The sequence below is a fragment of the Eubalaena glacialis genome, chromosome 11 (genome assembly GCF_028564815.1).
Source record: "Eubalaena glacialis isolate mEubGla1 chromosome 11, mEubGla1.1.hap2.+ XY, whole genome shotgun sequence".
Taxonomy (NCBI): domain Eukaryota; kingdom Metazoa; phylum Chordata; class Mammalia; order Artiodactyla; family Balaenidae; genus Eubalaena; species Eubalaena glacialis.
In genome coordinates, this window is record NC_083726.1 from 16,202,962 (window position 1) to 16,230,227 (window position 27,266).

The following is a 27,266-nucleotide window of genomic DNA, read 5'->3' on the forward strand; positions in this document are numbered from 1 at the left end:
CAATTTTGGGAGGAGTAACACCTACTGGGTGCCAGGCACTGGAGGTTGAGGTGGGTTCTACCCCACTGCAGGTTCCACAGGAAATTCCACAAAAGAAATTTTTAAAAATTACAAGAAATTTACATCTAGAGCAATGAGACAGAAATGGAATTTCAAATTATGCGTATGGATTGATGAAGGATTCCGAGAAAACCCCCATGGCTAGAAAGGTAACAATCTGTTGCCCCCTGATAAGTACCGTGGGTAACAATTCCAAGAAGTCCAAAAATCCATATGTGAGCCCAGTATTGTCCTTGGGATGATGGGATGATGTGTCATGTCTGTGACTGTGAGAATAGACAGTCATCATACACCCATTTAGCTAGAATGTGGTGAGTTACATAAGAAAGAGGTTAAGTCAAAAATGGAATAATTCTGAAGATGATAATACGAAAGGGTGAGGGTGGCGATGGTAGCATGTGTGCAATGCGAGAAATTTTTAGAACAATTGTTCTCAAAATTGTTCAGAAGGAAGAGCAGCTAGAAAGGTTGAAACATTCATATGTTAGTGATGATATATTAAAAACAGGATGTATTAAAGTCATGAAATGTTGCGATGGTAAACTGAAATCATAATTATAGCTAAAGTGCATTGAGTGTTTATACTTACCAGGCACTGTGCTAAGGCAGCCCTTTTAACAGTCATTATCTCAACAGTCCTCAGGTGGTTGGTACCATGTCCCCATTTTACAGAGGAGAAAATTGAGGCTCATAGCTATTAAGAAATCTCCTGAGTTCACACAGCTGGTAAATGGTGGAGCTGGGATTCAAACCCACACAATTTGATTTCTGAGCTTTTACACTGCACATCAGTAAAGACGTGTGAAATAAAAAAATATGGAATCTGGTGTGAAATCAGGCATTCTGACATCACAGCAGATACTAAGGGTTAAGAAAAACATATGCAAGAATTTAAAGTAGAAGGAAACTGTCCATGTGCTTAATTTTTTTCCTTTGCAAATTGAAAAAAGACCATCCCTGAAGAATCCTAAAGATGCCTCAAGAGTACCTTTATCTCCCTCTGTGCCCCTCCACAGGTGCGCAAGCGACATGGGGTCAGGGCAGATTGTGAGCGCTCTTGAGGAAGAGGGCAGTCATGTAAAACGAGAGGAACCTTTAGCCTTATCTCTGTTCCAGGCATATGTGGCTGACAGAAGCATAGGTCCCCAGAACACTGTCGTCTCTCTGTTTGTTTCTTGCAGTGCTCAAGCATGGGCGGCGGGGAGGAAGGAGCCACATATTCAAGGAAGCAACACCCACAGCCCAAATGGCTAAGTACCTCAAGCCCTCACGGGGAAAAGGCAGGATATAAATAAATTCAATTCATACAAGTACATCTGCCGCCCCAGATTCCCTTCCTCCTGTCTCCCTACCTCTTACTGGGGGGGGGGGGTCCCTGCCCAGCAGGTGGCATCCACTGGTCTCCCCCCTTCCCCTCAGATCCAGCCCTGCCACTACATGTCGGACCTTGGGAAGCCCACTAAATCTCTTTGACTTTCAACGTCCTTGTCTGGAAAATGAGAAGGTCTCACCAACAGATCTCTAAGTCCCCTTAATAGATTAAACTTATTTACATTGAGGTGTTAGTAACTGGTAAGTATTAATGAATTATCCTGCTCTTTTGTAGTTGCATTTCCACAGACTTAAACGAAAGGAATTGAGGATTTTGAGATATCAGCAAGCCTTCGGGGGAGGTGTATTTGCGAGGATAAAGCGCCTCCCCACGTATTCAAGTCGCACTGTGTCACAGCTGTCTAGTTGCCTATCCATGAATCAGCCTCTTCCTGACAAGCTCAACAAATCTTTGACCATAAATCACGTTACCCCACAGAGTCTAAGCTAGTCACTTGGTGCCACCTATGCTTCCTCCCATGGGCTCCACATTTGAGAGTACACCCTGCACTCTCTCAGGATCCTGGGTTCCATTTTATAGTCGTGACACATAAAAGGACACATGGAGAGAAATGGGTGAAGGTGATCAAAAGGGACAAACTTCCAGTTATAAGATAAATAAGTCCTGGGTTGTCATGTACAGTATGCTGACTATAGTTAACAATACTGTATCGTATGATTGAAAGTTGTAAGGAGAAGAGATCTCAAAAGTTCTCATCACAAGAAAAAAAAATGTGTAACTCTGTGTAGTGATGGATGTTAACTAAATTTATTGTGTTGATCATTTTGCAGTACATACATACATCAAATCACTACGTTGTATACCTAAAACGAATACGATGTTAGATGTCAATTAGATCTCATTTTTTTAAATGAAAAAGGATACGTGGATTTCTGAAATGCCCTTATGTGGATAAAATGGCTAGTTGTCTGCCCCTTTCCCTTTCTAACCAAACTCTAATTTTTTATTCCAGGAGGCAATGGACTACATCTTCCTGCCTCCCTGACAGCCAAGGGCAGACAGTGAGACAAAAGGGAAAATCACTGGGCAGGGCTCTGGGAAAGCTCCTAAAGACAGCTGACTCAGCTGGAGCTTTGACCTTTCTCTCCCTACACCCTGTTTTCTACTTCTTGCCTGGAATATAGGCTTTGTTGTCCAGCAGTCACTTTGGACCATGAGGTGACCTAGAAATTAGAAGCCATCTGCTAAGGATGGCAGAGCACAGAGAGAGAAGGAGCCCAGGTCCCTGATGCTCTTATAGAGCTGCTATACTAGCATAGGTTACCTTCTTTTAGACTTATTCTCTGTGAAGAAAAGTAAAACCACAAATTTATTTAAGCCATTGTTTGGGAACGAGGAGAGGCGTCTTTCATGCACAGCCCCAATACAATTCCTAACTGATAAACCTTCTGATTTCCACCCAGGATTTACCTCACAGGAAAGGTTCCAGTGGCCCTTGAATCAGCTATCTCATCTTTAAACAGGAAGAAAAACGGCGTCTAGTTCACAGGGCTGTGTGAGGATTAAATGAGGTAATATGTGCAAAGGGCTTGGCCCAGTGCCTGGCAAAGAGTCAGTGTTATTGTCATTATGATTTCTCGTTGAAAAATGTTTCCAGTTCATATGGTAAAGATCCTCACACCTTTGTAGACTAACTTCCCCATGTGATAGATGCAGGGACTGAGGTTCAGAGAGGGAAATGGGACCTGTCCAGGGTAATACAGAGAGTAAGAGTGATAGATCCTCAAATTCAGGGCCCAAAACCTGGCGTTCTTGGAAACTCCTCGCCTACTGCACATGGTGGACCCTCAGTAAAAGTTTGTGGAAGAAGACATTCTTTTGCCTTTAATCCTCCACCGGAATGCCTGTTACAAATGCATGGAAAGCAATCCAATTTGTAAGTTAGAGATATTCTCTTAGCTCAGAAATCTGAGGTCCAGTTTTTCTTTCCGAAAAAGCTTAGCTCTTGCTAAGCACACTAATGCTCCATCTCTGGGCAAGTGGAGTTTTTAGTTTCCAAAAGACCCGTGGAAAAGCAGGAGAAAGAAGCATTTGGTGAAACTGAAACACTCGCTTCAGCTTCCATGGATCTCGCAAGTCTGCAGGTTAGGAGAAGGCAATACTAGGTACCTAGAGGTACTCCGGGATTGACCTGGTTCTCAGGCTGCCCTCACTCCCCACCCCGAGGAGGCAGCAGTTTCCTCCTCTGCATCCCGCCGATCCTGGGTGTTCATAGCTCAGGGGGCACATGTGCCATCTTGCTTTGCAGTTTCTCACATGCATATGCCCCTTTGCAGCCTCCTCCCCTAGAGGACTCCATTTCTCATCTCCTGAGATAAATGCATACCTAATAAATGCATACCTAAGGTTCACTTGGGTGAACCCAAGTGTTGAGGGGGAAGCAGAATGGGAAATACTGGTAGGGGGGTTCCCAGTGCCTGGAACACCCTGGGGGGAAGATCTGAGGGGAAATTTCTCCACTGCAGTGACCAGCGCACTTGACCCCAAGAGATAGAGAGGCCGAAACTTCACTCCCAAATTTGATCATATGGAGGTGTCCAGGTGACTGCTAGTGACAACACCAAAGTCAAAAGGACAACTGTTTACACAAAACCTGCCTCTACACATACCGACCTGACCGTACCCCCAAAATAAGTTGCTCTGTGTAAATGAGACAGTTAAGTACATGGACTCTAGAGCCAGACTTCTCAGGGTCACATTCTGAATCACACATCTACTTACTGGCTGTTTGACCTTTGGCAAATGACCTAACTTCTCTGGGACTCAGTTTACCCATGTATGAAATGGGGATAATAGTTTCTAGCTCATAGAGTTGTTTGGGAGATTAGACAAGGTTGACATATGTCAAGTGCTTAGAATAGTGCCAGGTAATAGAAAGCACTATGTAAGTGTTTGCTATTTTTATTAATTTTATTAAACATCTGTGAATGCTGCATTCATAATTAGACATAGCTAGACACTTCTAATATGTTAAAAAGAATTGTCTTTAATAAGCTTGGGTAATTTAGCTGAGTATGATGTCATGTGTAGGCCAATTCTGATATTACCTTGTGTTTGTTTCAATTTACAGTTCTGTGGCTCTCTAAACATTTATTTCACTGTTTTTGCTGGAGAACTAGGGGTATCATTTTGGAAGTGATTTTTCTCACCCTGACAAGCCTGGAGGCACCAGTAGCAGGAAGGAAAGGTCAGGGAAGAGCAGAAGGTCAGACCACCCTCCCCTCCCCCACTGCAGGTCCCCAGGCCACGCGTGGTCAGTCCTGAGCTGGGGGGAGGGGAGGAGTTTTCAAATGGATGAGAGACTGCAGGTTTCAACTAGAGCACTGGACTGGACTTTAGTGTGTACAAGAGCACCTAAATTATTGAAAAGAGGCTTGTTTTTTGGTTTTTGTTTTAACATCTTTATTGGAGTATAACTGCTTTACAATGGTGTGTTAGTTTCTGCTGTATAACAAAGTGAATCAGCTATACATATACATATATCCCCATATCTCCTCCCTCTTGCGTCTCCCTCCCACCCTCCCTATCTCACCCCTCTAGGTGGTCACAAAGCACCGAGCTGATCTCCCTGTGCTATGTGGCTGCTTCCCACTAACTATCTATTTTACATTTGGTAGTATATATAAGTCCATGCCACTCTCTCACTTCGTCCCAGCTTACCCTTCCCCCTCCCCATGTCCTCAAGTCCATTCTCTATGTCTGCTGAGGCTTGTTTTTATAATCAATAACCGAAAAGCTATTAAACCTGCCACAAAACCATCAGGTGTCAGGGAAGGGAGTTTGGCCGTAACATGGTTGAGGAACAAAGCAAAGCCATTTTCTGTTTGCACATCACCAAGGTGGGCCTGTTCCATACCCGTCACACTCGTGGGGGCTCCTCTGGGCTTCTCTAAGAATAAGAGTGTAACACGAGGCATTCAGAGAGCTGGTCAGAACCCTCCAGCATAAGGCCAGAGCCACAGGGTGAATCCTCAGCGGAGAAGCAAGAGCGGTGGGCAGTGGGAGGTCAGCTGGAGAGCACAGCCCCTCAGCCATTGTGGACAGAGATCCAGGGGGTCTCCCCCGAAACCCACCACTGGACCCCTTTCCCCCAGCGTATGGATGATGATAACAGCACAGGACACAGATAGCTGGGAGGAGCCTTCAGAGAGCACCAGCTGGTCAAAAAGACTCCTGTTGCCTTTCCTCTAGATACCCTCCCCCACTGTCCCCCTCCCCCGACCCTGGAGGAGTCAGAAGAGGAGAGAAAAGAGTCCCCGCTTCCCTTTCACAGAGCAAATTCGGAGGCATTGTGGGGGGAGGTCTGACTTCCATGTGAGATGGAAGTTTTAAATTGGACAGAACTGTCTTTTTCATAGCTGAGAATGAGTTTTAATTATCCAGCCAAGACTGATATGATGGCTGATCACGGTCTGATGCTGTGGGATTGCCCTGCGATGTTGTCAGAGGGCAGAGCAGGAAGGACGGACAGAGGACTCTGAAGGCAGCTCTTTAAAGTAAGTGAAAATACAACCAGTTTCCACTGGTACCTCAACAAGTTCATCCCTACTCAGCAAATGGACTAATGGAAAGTAGATACAATGCCAATTTCATATGGTGACCATAACGCTTAAACAAATTGCCATATGTCAAATGATTCATGGTGTTCTTAGCAAACAGCAATAATATAAATCATTCAATCTTCAAATATCTGAAGATCTATATGTGCCAGGCACTATTCTGGGGGCTAGGGATGCATAGTGAACAAAAAGGTCCTCATGGAGCTTCCATTCTAGAGAAAGAGACGGACAAAACACAAGCAACTAAAAGATATATATGTTACATATTTATTAGTTATATGCATTAATAATTATATATTATATGTAATAAAATATATAGATAATACTACCATATATAGATAACTATACATATATATTAGTAACATCATATATATATAGTAGTTCAGACAGCATTAAGTGCTATAAAGAAAAATAAAGTATGGTAAGAAGATAGAGGAGTTAGAATGGAATGGAGCCAATTTTAGAAAATAGTGATTTCTTCCATTGATAGAGAACTTTACAGTTTTAAAAAACATTATCATAAGCACTGTCTCATTTTATCCCTAGAGTAATTTGGGATACTTCCCATCTAAAGGTAAGGAAATGGGAGCTCAGAAAAGTTAAGTGACTCCAAGTTGGGTGACCTTTCATCACCCCAGCCAACAGCAAAAGCAGGCACAAGAAGTTAGTTCAGCTAGCGGCCTCAGCATGCTCTGCAATTCCGAAATTAATTCCATGACCCAAAGTCAATACAACATTACTGGAAGCCACTGCTTTTGGAGCTTGGCCGCGGTGTTGGAGAGGGGATTTTTATTTCAGATCTTACTTGCAGCAAAGCAATCGCTGCCATCCACTTTATCAAGAACAGGATCCCAGCCAGGCGACATGGGGACAGCTTTACCACTGATGTCTGTTTCACCTCAGCCCACTTGCAAGCCAGTTGGGAAGACGACCACCAATCTAATTTTTCTCTAAAACCGAAGCTGAAATAGTGAACTTTGCCTGCTCTGAGTTAAAAGTTCAGAGATGAATCATAAGTTTGGACGGATCGGCTCAAAGGAAGACTGTCCACAATTACACTCCAAGGTTTTACAGAACTAGTCCCTTTCTCTCAAGGAGATGGCAGCTGCAGCGTGCTGGGAGCCCTCAGGAAGGGAAAAATGTGTCTGGGATTTCAATTCAACAAGCTCAATGCGAAAACCCTCAGCAGGTACCTTCTGTCCTCCGTGGCTGGAAGGACAGCCCCAATTTCCAGTGCACTTGAAATCGATGGCAAGGCAGCTGCAGAGAGATTTTGCATTTGTGTTTTTATTTCCATTAGAGTAACTCCTTGCTTTGGGACTGAAGATAAGACGGAGTTTGGATGCTTTTTTTTTTTTTTTTTAAACATCTTTATTGGAGTATCATTGCTTTACAATGGTGTGTTAGTTTCTGCTTTATAACAAAGTGAATCAGTTATACATATACATATATCCCCATATCTCCTCCCTCTTGCGTCTCCCTCCCACCCTCCCTATCCCACCCCTCTAGGTGGTCACAAAGCACCGAGCTGATCTCCCTGTGCTATGCAGCTGCTTCCCACTAGCTATCTATTTTACATTTGGTAGTGTATATAAGTCCATGCCACTCTCTCACTTCGTCCCAGCTTACCCTTGGATGCCTTTTTCAATGACTATTTTGGAAGCACCTGGCACTGTAATTCTTCTTAGAGAGGAAACTTATTATTTGGGAAAATATTCTGAAAAGCCATTTGGATTAAATGAGACTTGTGGGCATAGATGTCAGCAGGAAGCGAGGACTAGAGAACAGAGGAGATTTGGTGGAGCTTGTCCCAAGAAGGAAGGAGAGGGAGAGTGAAGGGAGCAGGAGGAGGTGGCAGAGGAGGACGGGAGAGGCAGCCGAGCAGAGAGGGCGGGGACCAGCTGTGGGGCACTGGCAGGAGGAGCACCAGGGCGCGTTTGGAGATGGGGACGTCTGCTCCATGGGACAGTGTTTGGGACGTAAACCACTGCTGCACACTTCAGTCTACTAGGACGCTTTAGTCTACACGGACGCTTTCTGTGGACTGCCTTATGCAAAGCAAAGAGGACCCTGAGTTTCATCCCTAGCTCGTGATGGTACAGAACAGGGCTGTCCAATAGAACTGTCTGTGGAGATGGAAATGTTTTATTTGCACTGTCCAATATGGTAGCCTCTAGTTACATGTGGCTACTGAGCATCTGAAGTATGGCTAGTGTGACTGAGGAACTGAATTTTAATTTTGTTTAAGTTAAACAACTGTGTGTGGCCAGAGGCTACTGTACTGAATAGCACAGGTGTGGAGAGAGGGGGTATATGCAGAAAGAGGAGTCCCAAGTCAAGGTGACCCTGAGGATGCAAACACCCTGGGACTTGCTGAAACCTTGGGAGCAGATTTGAGACTTGAAATAGGAATGGAACTGGGATGCTGGCAGGAGAGGAAGAGTTAAATCGATTTTACCTAGATCACAAGGTCAAGGAAACCCTGAGCTGACAACAGGGTTACAAAAGAATTTGAGAGAAAAAGGAATAGAAGGTCCTTACACAGGCAAATTGGAGTTTCTAGAAATGCTGAATTTTTTTGTTTTTTGTTTTTGTTTTTGTTTTTGTTTCAGAATCTAAGCTAACAAATGGCTATTTGTATCTGTGCACAAGCATCTCATGGAAAATTCATAATAACAGTTGTAATGGCACGTGGTAGGTGTTACTAAATATCTGAGCAACCAGATGACTGAGTGCACAGTACCCTACAGCAGCCCGCCACCCTCTCAAGTGAATCTTGCAACATCCCAGGAAGAAGGCAGGGGTTAATTCCCATTTCACAGCTGAGAGGACTAAGTCTCAGAGAGGTTAAGTGATAAGTCCAGGAGAGCTAGGATTCTTGGTCTTTTGGTTCACCCAACCTGACTCTCCATTTCGGCCTCTGGGAGGGAGCGTGTAGATGCAAGAGAGTGTTCCAGGACCCCAGACACAGGACAGGGATACATTCCTGCTGTGCTCTTCCTTCTCCCACTGCTGAGAGGCTCTCAGTGCCCCTCTCTAGACTGGGAGCCCCTCCACAGCAGGACCCATACCGGGATCCCTCTGAGTCTCCACTGCCTGACACAGTGCATGCCACACAGCCAGTCTCAGCCAACACTGCCCGGCTGAAGAAATGAACGAATGAAACAGCAAAGGTGGTTTCGCCACTGATTTTTTAAAAACTTCTTTTCACTTTGGAGAAGGAACATTAACCCATCACACAAGCATTTTTCCCTTCCTAAGTCACCACAGAGCATCTTCCCATTTACTGAGTGGAGCCAATTCTCAGCCACTCAGTTTCAGACTCTCCGGGGTGGTTAGCTCAGGCCTAACATTGCCCTTTGTTTTTTCTTGCTGATGATTTATCTGTTGAGGATCTGAAAAGTGAATTTCTGAAACATTGACCCCTTCCTGCCATTTCAGTCCTTGTTACGCTTGCACTCAGAAAACTGGTAGGGAATAGTGGTGCAGGACAAGCTTGCCTATTTTTTATTCGCCGATGTGGAAAAATAGTTACACACAGGAAAAAGAAGCTAATAAAAGGAGAAGGAGTTTAGATGTATTGACTCAAATTAAATTGAATATTTTTGGGGTGTAAAAAAATCTAGGTCTTTATCAAATAAACACATGATGAGTCTTAAATAGAGTTCCAATAGCCTTCCTTGGCCAGCTGAATATGAATGACCAATGGTAATGATTTTTTATAGAGAGAGCCCTGAGTGCGGGATGTATTTTTATCATAAGTGGATAGAGAACAGTCAGGCCTGCAGTGATATTACAAACAGTACCACTCCCAGCTGAGGACTCCCAGACCTCCAAGCTATGATACAAGGCCACTTCCCAGTTTCTCTAAGGCTCTCACATTACTAAGCCAAGCAGTTTGCCTGTCCCAGGCTCACTGACATACACATAACACACCTGCGAGTTCAATATTTGCCGCTCAGAGAAAAGAAGTTACTGTCTGCAAATTAAGTACCGAGGAAATTCAAGGTAGACATTCACTTTTACTTTACAACATGTCTGAATTATTTGAAATTTTTAATACTTTGGTATTACTCTGTTTTGGTATTTGGTTTGGTATTACTCTGTTAACAATTGTTTGAAATTTTTACAGCAAAGTAACCAAAGTATTTACTTTGGTAACCTAAAAAAAAAAATTAAATGATTTAAAACATGATTAGGAACTGTGCATAAATTACTTAGAAGTGGGGAAGAAAAGGAAAAAGCCTGGTGAAGTTGGACTCACCTTTCCAAAGCTGGCAGCATTGACGGGCTGGGTGTCATTCTTCTCGCAGAAATCCAGGTAATGCATGTAGAGGGCACTGCGAGGGATGCAGACCCCTTCTGCAATCTCATAGTTCTCCTCCAGCCTGGGGAAATAAACGCCCAATGAACAAACCCAAGAAAGAAGGATCTGTTCTTTCTAGTCCTCCTCCAGAGCTGGGCAGACCTGAGAAATCACTCTTTTCTTACAGATGGGGAAACCAAGGCCCACGAAGACAAAACAATCTGCCTAAGGCCAGGAACGGAGTTAGCAGGTTAGCAGGATCAGACCCCTGGTCCCTTTGGGTATGACCTCAGGTCACTTTTCCAGCCCAAATTCCCAGTCCCTTTCCTCTGTGTTGTCATTGGCCTGACCACATTCTGGGTGAATCAGATTCCCCCAAACTCCAAAAAATGATAGAGGATATTGCAGGTGCCCCCCTCAGCCAAGCTACCCACTGTGTAGCCATTCCTGATAGGTGTTAAAATCTTGGGGCTTCTTGGCTAACAAGAGCAGCAGAGTGAGACAGCCTGGGAAAACAAATGCCCCAGCACCGGCTGGACAGCTAGACAGCCACTGACCCACTGACTGAGGGAGGTTATATGACCACAGCAGGGAGCTGAACTGCTTGCTTCCTTTAGGCTCACCTTCCCTGCTGTACTGGGATTATATGATTCTACACCCATTACCTTCTTAATGACTAAAGGTTAGGGTTTCAGGGTAGGAACTTTTCCATCTGGGTTCAAATCCCAGCCTTATGACTTGCTGGCTTGGTGACCTCGGGTAAGTTACTAAACCTCAGCCCTCAGTTTCCTTTTGAGGGTACTGACTGTAACCGCCTCTCAAGGTTGTCATGACAATCAGATGTAACGTGTGACATGCATCAGCTTGGGGCCTGGCACATGGTGAGAGCTTAGTAGGTGTTAGACCTCATTACCATCCACTTTTCTGCTCCACAAAACATTTTTGGGCACTCAGATGTCCAGAATTTGTGCTAGATACTGGGAACATAGAAGTAAACTAGATACAGTTTTTTTTTTTTCCCTCTTTAACCCAAACACCAGAATGTAGACATCCAGTCATCAAGTTCCCCCTCACCACCATGTCAGCCGTGAAGAAAACAGAAGACAACAAACAACACACTGGTGTTCATTGTGGATGTCAAGACCAACAAGCACCAAATTAAACGGACTGTGGAGAAGCTCTATGACATTGACATGGCTAAGGTCAACACCCTGATCAGGCCTGATGGAGAGAAGAAGGCATATGTTTGACTGGCTCCTGACTATGAGGCTTTGGATGTTGCCAACAAAGTTGGGATCATCTACACTGAGTCCAGCTGGCTAATTCTAAATATAAAAGTTTTCACTGTTAAAAAGAAAAGAATGTAGGCATCCAAAAGAATCAGGCTCCTTTGTCATGGACACTTTGGAAGGTTAAACATCTCTTCCAACAAAACTGCTGGGGCATGTGACAGTTTGGGGACTTCTCTTTGGGCCCCGCTGCCTTCAGAGTGTGGGGCACACACTGTTCAATAAACTCACCAATAGAAAATATTTCTCCTCTGATTGTGAATTGGATTTTAGGAAACAACCCCAAGTCATTTGGAACCAAGTTTGAGGGCTAAAGTGACTGGAATAACCCTTTTCTCCCAACTGTTTTTCTAGGGGTTCAAAAATAAGGCATGATGCTAAAACAATGAAATCAATGTCCTCAAGTGGCTTCTAACTTTCTCTGAGGGCACTTGCCAAAGAAGTGGTCCAGCGCTGTTGTAACTGAAGTGGAATGAGGACACGGCCTCCCGAGGTGCCCACTTGAAAGGGCAGTGCTCATTCGGCTCATTGCAACATGTGGTTGAAAGAAAATCAGTTCAATCATTTCATATCCAAACCCCACGGATGACGCAGAGGACCAAACAACCCGAGGAATGCTCGGATAAAGGAAGATGCCTGTGCTGAGCCATCCCAGGTAGTCTCACCCACTCCCCCCTCTTCTGGGAAGGGGAACACTGAGTAACGCCTGACAATTTTTATAAGCGTTCCAGGAAATAGTTTATGCAATCCCTTCTAGGCAACCTAATTCCTTGAGGCTGGGGTGGTGTCTGATTCACTTCTGCATTTTTAAAGTCCAACAGACTCCGTAGCACACAGCAGGTGCTCAGTAAATGTTTGATGGATAGATTGTGTCAGTCATATATTCATTCAACAAATATTTACTGATCTCTTATCACCCAACAGGTGCTGGGGATACCACGGTGTGCAAGGTAGCCCTTGTTTGCGCGTGGAGAACAGATTAATGGTGGACAGGTGGATAAAGACACAGGTAATCTTCAATTCAACAAATATTTATTGAGTGCCAGGCAGTGTTCTAGACTTTAAGGAAACAGTGGTGAACAAAACAAAGGCCCTGTCCTGAGAGGGCTTACATTCTATGTGTCCCCAACATCATACATTGGAACTCTAAATGTATTTCCCTGTGGGAAAATCGTTTCACATAGAGATTAGGTTTCTTAGGACTATCCTAAGCCTTGGGGCTGGTGTGAATGGGGATCAGCCTTCTAGTTTAGCCTGGACCCCTAAATGCCATTCACAGTATTGTTTCCCTATAAAAGTGAGTTCAAAGGTCCAAATAACCAGCTTATGCACAAACTCGTGGGGGTGATCTGAAAAATGCGGCTTTCACAAGATGGGGTCTCACAAACATTCTTTGTTTGGCCTGAACAGTGTTGGCCCAACTTTTAAAATTCAGGACATTTCACATAAGAATCTGGATTTCTGGCTTCTTTTGAAAAGGCTGAGATCTGGCAACACTGGGCCCATATTCCCGCGTGACAATTGGCCAGAGTTACATGTGCCCTCGGGTTGGCCAGAGTCCTCACTCCTATTTTTCTTACACCCAATCTATTTTCTGTTCCTTGTCTGCCTCCTGTAGGCTCTTGTGTTGACATAAGACACAATCTATGCCCTAGTTCACTTTGCAGTTTATTGTGGGGAGAATAATGCACAGAAATAAGAATATTTAAATACTACAAACTCCCATCCACAGGTGCAGAGGAATGTGGGAAGACAGAGAGATTACTGTGTAGATGGGAACAGATGATTAAGGTTTCATGATGAACTGAAATTAGAACTTTGTAACAACAACAACAGCTAGCATCTGTTGAGCTCTTACTAGGTGCCAGGCACGGGGTATACATTATCTCACAATAACCATATGATGCCCATATTTTAGATGAGGAAACTGAGGCACAGAGAGCCTCAGTTTGCCCATGGTCATGCAGCTGGTAAATGGGAGAGTTTGTCTCACTGTGAACCACTGTGGTACTCTGTCATGGGAGATGGAGGGGGTTCCAGGCAAGGAGAACAGCAAGGCTAAGAGACAAACATGGCTCGAGCTTTGGAGACACTGGTCTGAGTGGAGAATAGGGCTTGTAAAGGAGTATCTAAAAGGAAAGAACCATGGGGGAGGGGCATGCCGCATAAGAGAACATGGCTTGGCCTAAGAGTTTAGCAACCTCCAGAGTTGAAGAGTTACTATGAAAGTCTTATTTTCAGAAGGCAATGGAGTGTTACTCAGACAGGATTGAAAAAAATATTCAGAGACAGGAAGACCCGAGTGTTTCCAGGATGCTGTAGAAATAATAATAATGTAATCAAATACAATGGAATACTGCTCAGCCATACAAAGGAATGAAATAATGCCATTTTCAGCAACATAGATGGACCTAGAGATTATCATACTAAGTGAAGTAAGTTAGAAAGAGAAAGACAAATACAATATGATACCACTTATATGTGGAATCTAAAATATGATACAAATTAACTTATTTACAAAACAGAAACAGACTCACAGACATAGAAAACTTATGGTTAACCAAAGGGGTAAGGGGGTGAGGGACGGATAAATTAAGAGTTTGGGATTAGCAGATGCCAACTACTATACATAAAATAGATAAAGAAGAAGGTCCTACTGTATAGCACAGGGAACTATATTCAATATCCTGTAACAAATCATAATGAAAAAATGTGAAAACTAATATATATGTAACTGAATCACTTTGCTGTACACCAGAAACTAACACAACATTGTCAATCAACTATACATCAATTTTAGAATGTAATCAACAACAGTAACTAGCATTAATTTAAAGTTTAATATGTTGTATTTGCCAGCAATGGATTGAGACTAAAAGAACGTTTAAAAAAAAAAAACAAAAAAAACCCCAAGACTCATAGGTTTCCTCTTAGACGACTGAGAGTGCCACTAAGCAATTTCCTTAGAAAGCTTAACTTCAACTCTTTAGGCTACTGTGTTGTGGGATATTTTCCAGTTTAATACATAGACAAGAACAATCTGGGAAGCTGGAACTTTGTGCATAACCAGCTGTGTGCTTTTTGCTTATATTTACTAATGATTTTCTAAAATTAATTTTGGCCAGAAAAATCCATGGACACATTCAACAAACATGCATTTCAAACCATTCAGAATTCATCTTATAAAAAGCATATGATTCTTTAAATTACAGGGAGCCGGTTAAGTTTTTAAAGCATAGGAGTGCCAGGATCCAATTTATTCTCTGGAAAGGTCACCTTGGCACCTCTCCGGTGAGTGGGCAAGGAGCACTAGTGAAGACTGGCACGTAGTGGCTGACTAGGCAGTACTTGTAGAATGAATGAGTGAATGAACGAACAAATGAGATCGGTTTGGAGCCACGTTAATAGTCAGGGCAGGAAATGATGGAGCATGGATTGAAGGAGTGGCTGTCAGGGCAGAGATAACACCTAGGGTGTGGGTCTCATGCTGCCAGATGTGAGGAGGGTGGGAGCAACCAAGGAAGCCCTCAAGTTCATAACTGGGTTGAATGGGTGAAAGGGGGCTCCATCGCCATGATTAAGAAAAGCTGACGAGGTGAGTTATGGGGGGGGCGGGAATAATGCTTCCAAATATTGTGCTAAAGGGCATGGGTTCCCAGATAAATTCCTGGCTCCTCCCCTCATTGGTTACTTTACTTAAGCCCCCTGTGCCTCAGTTTCTATTTGTTGTTTGTATGGTTTGTTTGCTCACTAAATCTGGTCAAGAAATCAGGATTAAATACAAGATCAAGTTTAAAATACATCCCATTAAATGAATCCATAGCTGCAACAAACTATCAACATTTGAATCATATGGGTGTAAGTCACAGCTCACACAGGCTGAGCTAATTAAGCAGTTACCTGCCAAAAGCCAGAGCCTTCTAAATAACTATATTCTTATCCACGTTTTGTTTCTCTTACTGGAGCTTCTTTGCCTCAAGGTATCTAGGTGGCTTATGACTATGAAGCATTTTAATAAGCTCTATGAGTGAAGACACGTAATTGGAGTTAAGGGCAGCTTTGATGCTTGATGAGTTTCTACAGGAATAGCATCATGACACCTTTCCCCCAAACCTTCTTACAAACTCCAGAGGGTCCGTGCACGTACCGAAGTTGCTAATTGAAATGCCAGCTTCCTGACCAAGGCATGGCAGAAAGGCAGTTAATTATTTCTCTTCATATCTGATGAAATTTCCCCTTTTCCTCCTCACTTTTACAGGACATCATTAGTCTGACATGGTGAACAATACTCCATTATACCTGGATATTTTATTTTAATGATCACAAAAACATTCTCCACGTCTTCCATTTTCCGATCTTCTATTTAACAACTTGATCATATTTGAATTGAGCCTATCCTATTATGGAGAGATAATGACCTCGGTCCACTAGCCAACATGAGTCATTATCTGCAGTATACATCTTTAAAAGACCTCCTCACAAGGTTTCAGCATGCAGCATCCGGGGGCACATGGTGGAAGCTTCGTATTAGCGCTTTACAGTGAACAGAAGATGTCTCAGCACGTAGCATAATCTCTCCCTCTGCTCTCATTTTAAACTTATGTTTTCTTATATGTTCACATGGGCTTTCAGTCCAGCCTCCACTTCTCGAGTCCTTGTAGACATGTCTGGGACAGAAACTTTTTTCTTCTATTTTACCCAAAGAAAAGAAAACAGGATTTTTTTTTTTTTAACTTGCTAAACATCATAATTTATTACTGAGGTTATCAGAGAGATCTGAGACTGCAAAATATGTGAGAAAAAAAAATTTGGCCAAACAATCAGAGCCAGACAATAGTCTAAACCCTTCAGTGGCTCCCCTCTGCCTCTCACAGAAGTTCAAATTCCTTACCTTGGCACCCAAGGCCCCCTATCTCTCTGACCCTGACTACTTCTCCTTCTCCAGGCTTCTCTGGCCTCACTCCCCTACACATACACTTCTCTCCAGCCGGCGGGACTGTCTGCTATTCCTCAAACATATCTTGCCACGTTCTCCGCTACGGTACATGTACCCTGGCCTTCCCACCATGGGAGGGGACCCCCTCTGCTGGGCCTCACCCTTCAAGGCTCAGCTCAAATTTCTCTTCCACAAAACTATGCTTAATTTCCACCCAGCCCCAACTGCTGATCACTCCTTAATCATTTCTTCCTTGACAAATTCACATATTCATTCATTTGATAACACGTAGAGAGTGCTGAGTTATGTCTGTAGAGGAAAACACCTTGATTGAACAGACACACCTGCTGCTCCTAAAGCTCTCACCGCCTCCTGGGGATTTCTACAGCTCTTCCTAACAGCTTCACTGAGAGACAGCGGCTTTACAGTCAGGGATCACTGAGTCTGAGTCCTCCTCCACCACTTGCAAGCACTACGGCCTCAGGTATGTTACCTGAGCTCTCAGACTCTTGCTTCCTTCATCTGTAAAATGAGGGAAACGATACCCAACACCCATCTCCCAAGCCTGCTGTGAGGGTTAAACAAGAATCCAGGCACAGCCCTCAGCCCTCCAGCTGGCATATGCACATCACTCAACGGAGGGTAACTATCAGTATCATTCTATACTAGTGCAGAATATTCAGGTAACACTTCACACCTTAGACTGAAAGTCCTTTCAAGGCAGGGACCAAACCACACTTCTATTTATGCCAGCATAGTTCCTAGCACTGTGACCTGAACACGGTCAGTAACACTGTGGAAGGAAGGAGGCGCCGGGGTGAGGGCTCTGGGCAAGGAAGGAAAGCAGGCTTTTGCACAGATCAAAAAAAAGTTTAAAAAAAATCCTAACACCTGGGGGGTTAAAGGAAAAGCCTGTTTATATTAACAGACCTGATTTATATTTTCAAGTGCCTACTCTTCTGCCAGAGATGTTCATATTTGCTATCACTACTCCCACAAATGGGTAACTTTATCTCCACGACATGGAGGAAGAAATGGAGGGTTGGGGAGGCTAAGTGACTTGCCCCAAACTACCTGGCTGGGAAAAGCCTGCCTTGGAGTATGAACTCAGGGACGATGCTTCTAAAGCTCTCACTCTGTGCTAGGGACTGACACCCATGTGCTCAGTGAGTCAGCATTACCTATTGAGCACCTACTATGCGCCAGGCACCGCAGAATACAGCAGTGAACGAGAAGACGCAATCCCCATCACTGCCTTTAGGAAGCCGACAGTTTCTCAGAAGGAAGATGGGAACCAAGGAGAGAACACCACCAGATGATAAATAAGTACAAAATGGTGGCATTTGTCTCATGTGGGCTCGGATTCTACAGAAGGCCAAAACAAGTAAACAAAAAACACCCAATCTATTTTATTAAACTGCAACAATTAAGCCCACAATTTGCTGCTGGGTAGACAAACACGAGTTCAGGTGGGTCCCTGGTGTTTCTCCTAGGACCTCGCTGGCCCCGCCTCCCCTTGGTTGAGGGTCTTCTGAGGAGTCAGGCATTTCCCCCACGTGGGTGGAGTGAGACTGAGACCATCTGCTGTGTTGAGGTGCCTGCCTGCTTTTCCTCCTCTTCCAATGGGCGTAATAATCCTGCCTCCGCTACCCAGTTTTCGTGAGATCCAGTGAGCTCAGCCAGCAACATGAGCTGGGGTAAGCCTGGCACACCAGGGGTACTGGCTCAGCCTGTAAGTTTGGTCCCTGCTCAGCCATGGACTGAATCAGGGATTTATTTCTGCCATTGTAATGACTCAACTGGACCAGAATCTAGAGTAATCTAATCCAAATCTTGTGCTTTGCCTACAAACTACCAAATTGGTGTTCCAGAAAGGCCTGGGATTAGCCAGCTTCTGGCATCCCTCTGTTCACTTTTTGATTAATCCTTTTCTTTTTTTTTTTTTTGACAAAAACTAGGCAGTATAGTAGCAGAGTGTCACAAGTTCTGTGCTGCTGCTAACCCACCTGTCGGGGCCTAGGCTAGAGGTTGGCAGCCAGAGCGCTGGTGGCCCCGAATGGCAGCGGAGGGGATTTTGGCACCATCCTCTACCATAAACCACCCCCTTCAATCTTCCCTTTCCATCTCTTCCCTGCCTCTACTCATCTCCACTTCACCGTTACAAATAGGGCTGCAAAGAACATCTTCATATGTGTCCCCCTGCACACCTGGGAGAGTGTTTCTCCATGTCAGTATCCAGGAGTGGATGCACATATTAAAATGTTAATGGTATGCAAAATTGCCCATTCAAATGGCTTTACCATTTTATACCTTCACTCACAGCACAAAATATTTTCTAAAAATAAGAACCTAGCTCTACAACATAGCATCTCATTCTCTGAGACATTTACACCCTTCATGTTGTCCTGCTTAAGCTACCTTTCTCCATCTCTGGCTGAGGACTTCTAGCGGGACACAGTCACACCTATTGGCACTATATGTCACTTCTGGTCACATTCAGAGCTAAAAATGTTTAGCCTCCCTTTCTGGAATGAGGTGGACTAACTCATACTATGAGAGCAAATAAGGTTATGCCACCATTGAATAAAGAATTAAATCAGAAATGGGTGCACAACGTCAGGTATTGGTGACATCCCGTGGGTCTGGTCTAGCAGCTGTGGCCGGGTCTAAAACGTCACCGTACTTCTTTGGCACAGTACCCAGCCCAATTTTCTATCTCTGGCCTCCGAGAACATTTTAAAGAGAAACACCGAATTTATTTTGTTTCATATTGATTTGAAATATTGAAAGCCTAGCAATCACCCAAGCCTCATTTTTATTTTTTCAAAAGAAAGGAAAATGTCTCCCACGAAAGTGACAATTTGGTCTTCAATCCTCTTCCTTTGGGGAAGGGCCTCCCTCTCCCTGGAAACTGCAGACAGGGAAGTGTCTCCCCGCTGATGGCACACAGGAGCTCAGAGTGACACTGGCAACAAGAGAGGTGTGTGAGAGGGCGCGGCAGTGGAGGTGGACACGTGCTGGCAGCGAGTAGGCCAGGACAGCAGACAGGCTGCTTTCCCTGCCGAAATCCTCTTTGTGAATAGAGGTTATTGTGTGGCCAGGATTCCAGCAGGGCTCACCATCCCCAGTGAGTTGGGCTTTACTAACCTCATGACCAAGGATGCTGGAAAGTGTTTGGCGGAAGGCATTTGACAATATTTGCCTGTTTTCTGCTGGGAACTGCCTCCAGGTCATGTGGCCCTGCTTATTTTCGGCTGCTTGGCTGTTGTATTATTTGTTCTTAGAGTGGGGATGGTCTCTGGGGTGATGGGGAGGGGCTCTCGGCAAGGTGGGGGAAGGCAGAGAGGCAAATAGCTCCTAAACCAATTCCAGGAACAAGCCAAGCGTCCCGGGAGAACTGGGCACTATCAGGCCAGTGGCTACCACCTTGGCGGTGAGGCCAAGGTCCTTTCCTGGGGCTGCCCGCTACCCCTGGAGAGAGGGGACAACATGAAGGATATAGATGCCTCAGAGGATGAGATGCTGTGTTGTGGAGCTAGGTTCCTATTTTTTAAAAAACAGCATTTTGTATACTTCGGCTGAATATAAAATGGTAAGGCCATTAGAGTGGGCAATTTTGCAATCCCGTTAACATTTTCTGTGCGCCCAGCACTTCCACTGCCTGATACCCATACAGAAGAAACACTTCAGCAGGTGTGTGAGGGGACATATGAAGATGTTCTTTGGGATTTTATGTGTAAAGGCAAAGATGAGATTTGGACACAACCTAAATGTCGGTCAAAGAGGGAAATGGCGAACTGAAGTCTGCTGCTGTCTTACGTGAAATTCTGTGCAGCGGTTAAAATGAGGTTGTTCTTTGGGGATGAATCTGGGTATAGCTTCAGGATATTTGACTAAGGAGAGAAAGCAAGCTGTGGATCAAAACAGTGTGACAGGTTGTGGAACAATATTTTTAGAGTTCTATGTCTGTATTCTTTTTATAAAGGAGAAAATACTAAATAAAAAACCACAATTCAGAAACTTCTATCAGTACTTATGCATGTAAATGCATAGGCAAGGGACAGTAAAAAAAAAAAAATATATATATATATATATACACACACACACACGCATGTATGCACAAACACCCACACACATACATATTTCTCACTGGTAACAGCACTGCTCTGGAGGAGGTGAACTTTAACCTTATCTGTAATGTTTTCGTTTTAAAATAAGGAAATGTATTTTGTGTAAATAAAATAAAATTTAAATGTAAATGTGTATTTGTTGAATTTATTTGCACCTTGCCTTTTTCTAAAAAGCTAACAAAATAAACACAAAAAGAAAAAAATTAGACAAAGGAAAGAGATTAAAAAGTATATAAACATCAGATTTAGCTCTGAACTCCCTGGCAGCCAGAGCAAAGAGGGGACATATGGTAATAAATTATATCACTTTCCCTTGTAGAGTGGAGGGTGCATCCAGTTCCTTTTGAGAGACAAAGTTTTTATACTTAAACTCTAGTCTAAAAAAGTTTACTCATGTGGAACTTGATATAGGATGTCACATGTCCTCCACCATGGTTTTAAGCATGACTCTATCCCTAAGTTTAGAGAAATGTCCTACTTTTTCTTCCCTGCTATTTACATACTCCCCTGCCTCCTTCCCCCACCTCATCTGTACTGCTGTCTTCCTTGCTGGCTATGCTCCAACCACACGGGCCACCTTCTGCAGTTCCTTGAACAAGCCCAGCCTGCTTCCAGCCTGGAGAGAGTGGCGGATACTGTGGTCTTTGCCCTGGTTACCTTTCAGGACTGAGGCGTTCTTCCCCACCGCTGAGACGTTGATTGCTGAGGCTGAATCCTTCCTGGGGAGCTGTCCTCAGCAGGATGGGAACTGCCTCGCCCAAAGTTATGCCCCCTCACAGGGCGGGAAGGGGAGGGTGGGATGAACTGGGAGATTAAGTTTGACATAAATGCACTACCACATGTAAAACAGATAGCTAGTGGGAACCTGCGGTGTAGCACAGGGAGCTCAGCTCGGTGCTCTGTGATGACCTAGATGGGTGGGATGGGGGCGGGGGGGGGGAGGTCCAAGAGGGAGGGGATATGGGTATACATATAGCCGATTCACTTCACTGTACAGCAGAAACTAACACAACATTGTAAAGCAATTATACTCCAATAATTAAAAAAAAAAAAACCACCAAAGTTATATCCCCTCCCTGGGGGCAAACTACCTGCAGTGATGAGCAAGATGGGGGAATAAAAACCTGGATCCATTGCCTCAATTCAGCTCTGAGGCCCACCCTGGCTTCAGAACTCCCTGTGAGATCACTGAAGCCTCTACTGTAGCCTCCTCGCAGCCCGAGACCCCCTCTGCCCATCCCCTCGTACCCTTATGGTGTCAATACTGGGTGCCTTACCTAATAAACCACCTGTAGGCACGGCTCTGCTCAGAGTCTGCCTCTGGGAGAGCTTGACCTGAAATGTTCCCTCTGCCTAGAACATCTCCCTGATTTTAACATTGTCATGGTGTCTGAGGACTTCTTGTCATACAAATGTCCACTTAAATATCACCTCCTAAGGGAAGCTTTCCCTCACCATTCAACCTAAAATAGCCTCTGAGATATGATCACATCAGCCAATTCTAATTCTCCGCACAGCACTTATCCGTATCTAATACATTCCTTGTTTATTTATTTATCATTAATATAATAATTTTTAAAATTATCACCCAACTTTTTCTCTCATCAGCCCCTATTCTTGGTCTGTCTTATCCACCACTGCATTCCCAAAGCCTAGAATAGGGCCTAGCAAACAGTAGGTGCTCAGTAAACATTTCTTAAATTAGTTAATAACTAAAATTCTATCTTAAAAATATAATATAAAGGGAATTGGAGGACAATTTGATGTTTGAACAACTTGTTGCCTTTTGATAATAATAATACTAAAATTTATACATTTTCAAACCTGATGTGACTCTGAAAACAGACTTTTTTCATCAAAACAAATCCACTGCCTAACTCTGTGAATTGGAGGATGAAATTTCTTCCGGAGTGATCTATGTGACCTTTTATTTAGAAAAACCGATATTTTGTATAGAATTACGTACAGTAGAAGGAGAACTGACAATGCATATGTCAGGAAGGAGGGAAGCCCTATTCTGGGATGTCCTTGTGGGACTCAGAAGGAAGAGGTCTGCTGAGCGATCCATGGCTGCTAAGATTTACCTAGCACACACCCTACACCAGACACTGTTCAAGCACTCTGTATATACGAACTCACTTCCTCTTTGTAACTACCCTAGAAGGCAGTGGTCCCCAACCTTTTTGGCACCAGGGACCCGTTTCATGGAAGACAATTTTTGCATGGACGGGCGGGCGGCAGGGCGATGGTTCAGGTGGTAATGTGAGCGATGGGAGCGGCACGTAAAGCTTCACCTGCTGCTCACCTCCTGCTGGGCGGCCCAGTTCCTAACAGGCTGCAGACCAGTACCGGTCCGCAGCCCGGGGGTTGGGGACCCCTGATATAAGGTAAATACTTCTGCCATCTCTATTTTACAGGTAGACTGAGGCACAGAGAGGTGAAGGACCTTGCCCAAGTTCACACAGCTAGAAAAGCAGAGCTGGGAGTTAACTCCTGGCAGTCTGATTTAAGAGATTACACTATCTACAGCCTTGCTGTTGCCAGGCAAATGTCAGAGAATCACAGAAAAACAGACATGAACAAGGTGATTTTCTTCTAGTCCCTTTCAAATTTTTTATTCTGAAATGTACGACATGTTCAGGTTATTAAAGCAAGAGCGTCTGTTGATTCCTAGCATTTCTAGAAACTCTCACTCCCAAAATCTTTTATGTTGATGCCTCATTCAATGTGCTAGCATTATGAGAATCTGTGTGACCATAATTTGGGGGGGAAGGGTGCAGGGAGAGATTTGACCAGGGAAGTACAGTAGAATTTTAAATAAAGCAAAAAGCAGCAAATGCAATGAGAAAAAGAATGTAGGGACACATTGATGGAAACAAGCCAAAAGGCTGGAAATGGAGCTCTTGAAAACAACCTCTGCTATCCTTGTAGCAAAACAAGTTGACTACCCAGACTCTTGTTAGAGAAGATTGAGTTACATTTGTGAGTGCTTTCTCCCAATGTTGTTTTCCTCTCACCTGTGGGTGGATTAGTCAAAAGAATCTAATATGATTTGCTCATTAAAGCCAATCTGCTTCCTTTTCTGATCTAGTCTCTCTTCTCCATCCTTCCTGATTTTTCTCTTCCTTTCTTCAAAAGCATAGGCTTTGCAATTAAAGTGACCCAGCCAGGTTCCTGCCTCTGCCACTTCATGGCTATGTGTATATTCAGGCAAATGATTTAACTGTCTAAGCTTTATTTTCCTCATCTGTAAAATGGGCATAACAATACCAACTTCACAGAATTGTGAGAATGAAATGAGGCATGTATACAAAGTGCCTAGCATGCAGGCTGGCACACAGTAGATTCATTCCTTTCCCCTCCCCACTTCTCTCTCCTTCCCCTTTGTTCCTTACTTCCTTCAGCTTTGCTGGGCTGCACTAGAGTAGTAATAGCCCTTAACTGACAAGTTCTTCTGAGAGGTGAGTCTCAGGTATAGAATAGCTTTGGTGTTCAAAGCTACAACATAATTTCTAAGTAAAACTCTTAGAGGAGAATTTACCTGTAAATACAAAACATGGGTGCAAACACTTAAACAACATCATTAACTATAACATCAAGTCAAGGAATTCCAAATATTAAAGGGAGAGCCACTCAAGTAGATAATTTGTATTAATGTTAAAATAAATGTAGTATAGTTGCAATAAATTATTAATTTATTAAGAGTTCATTGGTAGGGGTGAACAGACCTGTTTCTATAATTGGCTGCAACATTATTTATTAAAATAATAGACTCTATTAAAATCAATTAATAACATCCATGTGGAATCCAGTCCTTGCCAGTGTTTTGATGATGGAAAAAAAAATCTACTCCCAAATAAAATAAATATGAAAATTCAAATCTCCTGTCCATATCTAAGTTGAGTATTTTATGCATACTTACAAATTAAACTGATTGCATATGGGCTATTGGATGTCAAGTTATTATGACAATGTCAAAATATCCAAGTAATATGCTGTCCTATCTGCAGGAAGACATAGTTATATGAGCTTCCCATCAAGAGAGAACTTGCTCAGAATGGAACTTACCATTGCAGAGTAGCAGGAGTGGAGTGGGGCTTGGATGCTCTATTATTTTCTTTTTCCTCATCTGTTAAATGAAAGAAAAAGGAGTGAACTTCAGTAGGAAAACGTACAAGGCCTTTCAGCTCTCCCAAGTCTCACAAGACTACGTTGCCCTCAAATGTTGATGCTTTGAAAGCAATGATATTTTGGCTTTTCTAACATGTTAGATTTATCACACTTTAATAAGAGAAAAAGGAGAAACTGACTTTTACGGAAAACTCGTATATCAATTTGTATTTTTATTTGACGTAATACATTACAGTTTGAAGAGCTATCTCTCTTCATCACTGAACAATATGACTGCACTCCCCCAACGTGCTATGTTCGCAACTGAAGCTGGACATTTGACACGATGATTTTGACCCTAAGAACACACTGACTTCGCACACTATCTGTTCCTTGTAACTCCAATGGAACAGACAGTTAGTGTAGGGAAGGGAGAGTGTAAGTGTTCAGAAGAATCAGGTTAGCAATACAATAGAACAGGGGTTGGCAAACTTTTTCTGTAAAGAGCCAGTTAGTAAATATTTTAGGATTTGGGAGCCAAGAGGCAAAATCAAAAATATTATGCAATATTTATATAACACGAGAGAAAACAAATTCCATTTCCATATTGACAAAATTCAAAATATAATAATACTAGTTGATTATAATTTTTGTAATACAGGTCTATTAATTAAAAATGAAATTAATTTGGGGGAGCGGGTAACGTTTTTCTTAATTGGGGTTCAAAGCTCACATTCCCTTTCATCCAACAGATTACAAATATCCATCTATAAAATCATTCTTAGTTTACAGCCCTACGAAAACAGGTGTCAGGCCAGGTTTGGTCTGTGGGGTTCTAGTTTGCAGACCTCTGCAACACAGCAATCTGAACAACAGATCAATCTTTGCATACCTAAGAAGAACTGCTCACAGTTTTATCATGAATTAACTGAGAAATAGATTTAATTAGTTGCATCCAATTCTTAATGAAGATTATTGATAGAAATAATCAACATAAAATTAAATTTCTAGGGAATTCCCTGATGGTCCAGTGGTTAGGACTCCACGCTTCCACTTCAGGGGCGCAGGTTTGATCCCTGGTAGGGGAACTAAGATCCTGCAAGCCGCATGGCGCAGCAAAAAGAAATAATAAATAACAAAATAATAAAATTTCTTGACCCACAAAATCTGACCCAAGAAAACTGGTACAAATAACAGTCTCAAAAGAAAATAATGTCAAAACCTACAAATATAATCAACAAAATTTAATAAGAACATGTAAAACAGTCAACGAAATAAATCTGTGGTATAAGATTTATATGGGAAAGAATTTGTACTTGTGAAAATAATTTAAGTAAAACTAAAATGAAAGTGGAAGAAAGTAAAATATACTGCAAATGAAGTAGCTTAATAAAGTTGCCCTCAGAAAATATTTTCTTGATGAAAGCTTATCAATATTGGTATAATTCTGATTAAAATGTCTGCTCATAAAAACTGTGAAGATATTGTTGTTGCTCATTCAACAATTGTACATACTCACCTTCTTCCTTATTAATAGAATCCCAATTTAAAGGGGACCACGTGTTCAGGGAGGGTTATTCCTAGAGAGATGAATGTTGATTAATTTAAATCTATCACAGTAATTTTATGTCATCTAGCCCCTGATGGATTAGGTGGGGCATGTGACATGGTGATGTGGCCTATCAGATTAAGAAGGAGCCCTCTGGGTGCTTCTGGGAAAGTTATTTTTCCCTAACAAAAAGGAATGAGGGCCTTGATGTCGAATTTCTGGCCTCCAAAACTGAAGGAAGGGAGGGAGGGAGGGAAGGAGGGAGGGAGGGAGGAAGGAAGGAAGGAAGGAGGAGGGAGGAGGGAGGAGGGGAAGAAACAGAAGAGACACACTGGCCTGTCCTGCTTTTGAACACAGCTGTGAGTAGATAATTGGAGTGAAGCAGTAAACTTTCAACTGGGAAAAGAGCAGCCTGAGGACAAAGTCAATGCCAAGGAAGGCAAAGAGAAAAAGGGGGAAAACCTGGGGATTCTGAATGTCATGATGTGCCTCTGATTAACCAACCCTAAAAACTGCTGCCTCTTTATGAGATAATACAATTTTCTGAGTTAACAAATCCTCTTTTCATTGGGTATTCACTTCCTTACCTCCAAAACCATGTTAACTGGTACAACACTAACACTAAATGTTCTCAGGGACAAAATGTCCCAATACATCATTGGGCTCAACATCTGTTCATGCTGCTTTGTCAACCTGGAGTTACTTCTAAATGTTTGTCATCCTTTCCAGTTTAGAATATACAACACCATCTCTTCGAAGCCTCCAAGTCAGGAATCATTAATCCTAACTCTGTTCTTATGTACCCCATTATTTGTCTTTCAGTCAAATGGTTTAGCCATCTGGATAATTATTTCTATGCATATCCATATCCATCTCTCTGACTTGTGTATCCTACTTAAGAAGGCAAGGAGGCCTGTTTTCAAACTATATTACA

General features: G+C 43.1%; 1 protein-coding gene across 1 annotated transcript in view; it reads right to left on the reverse strand.

Annotated features, from left to right (window-relative positions):
- The window catches only part of RFX4 (regulatory factor X4), a 162,700-nt gene that overhangs the window by 79,785 nt on the left and 55,649 nt on the right, over positions 1-27,266 (reverse strand). Inside the window, exons 3-4 of the mRNA XM_061204694.1 lie at positions 24,742-24,802; positions 10,277-10,400 (exon numbers count right to left, since the gene is read on the reverse strand). Coding sequence (XP_061060677.1) covers positions 10,277-10,400; positions 24,742-24,802 — 185 coding nt within the window. The remainder of the gene's footprint in view (positions 1-10,276; positions 10,401-24,741; positions 24,803-27,266) is intronic.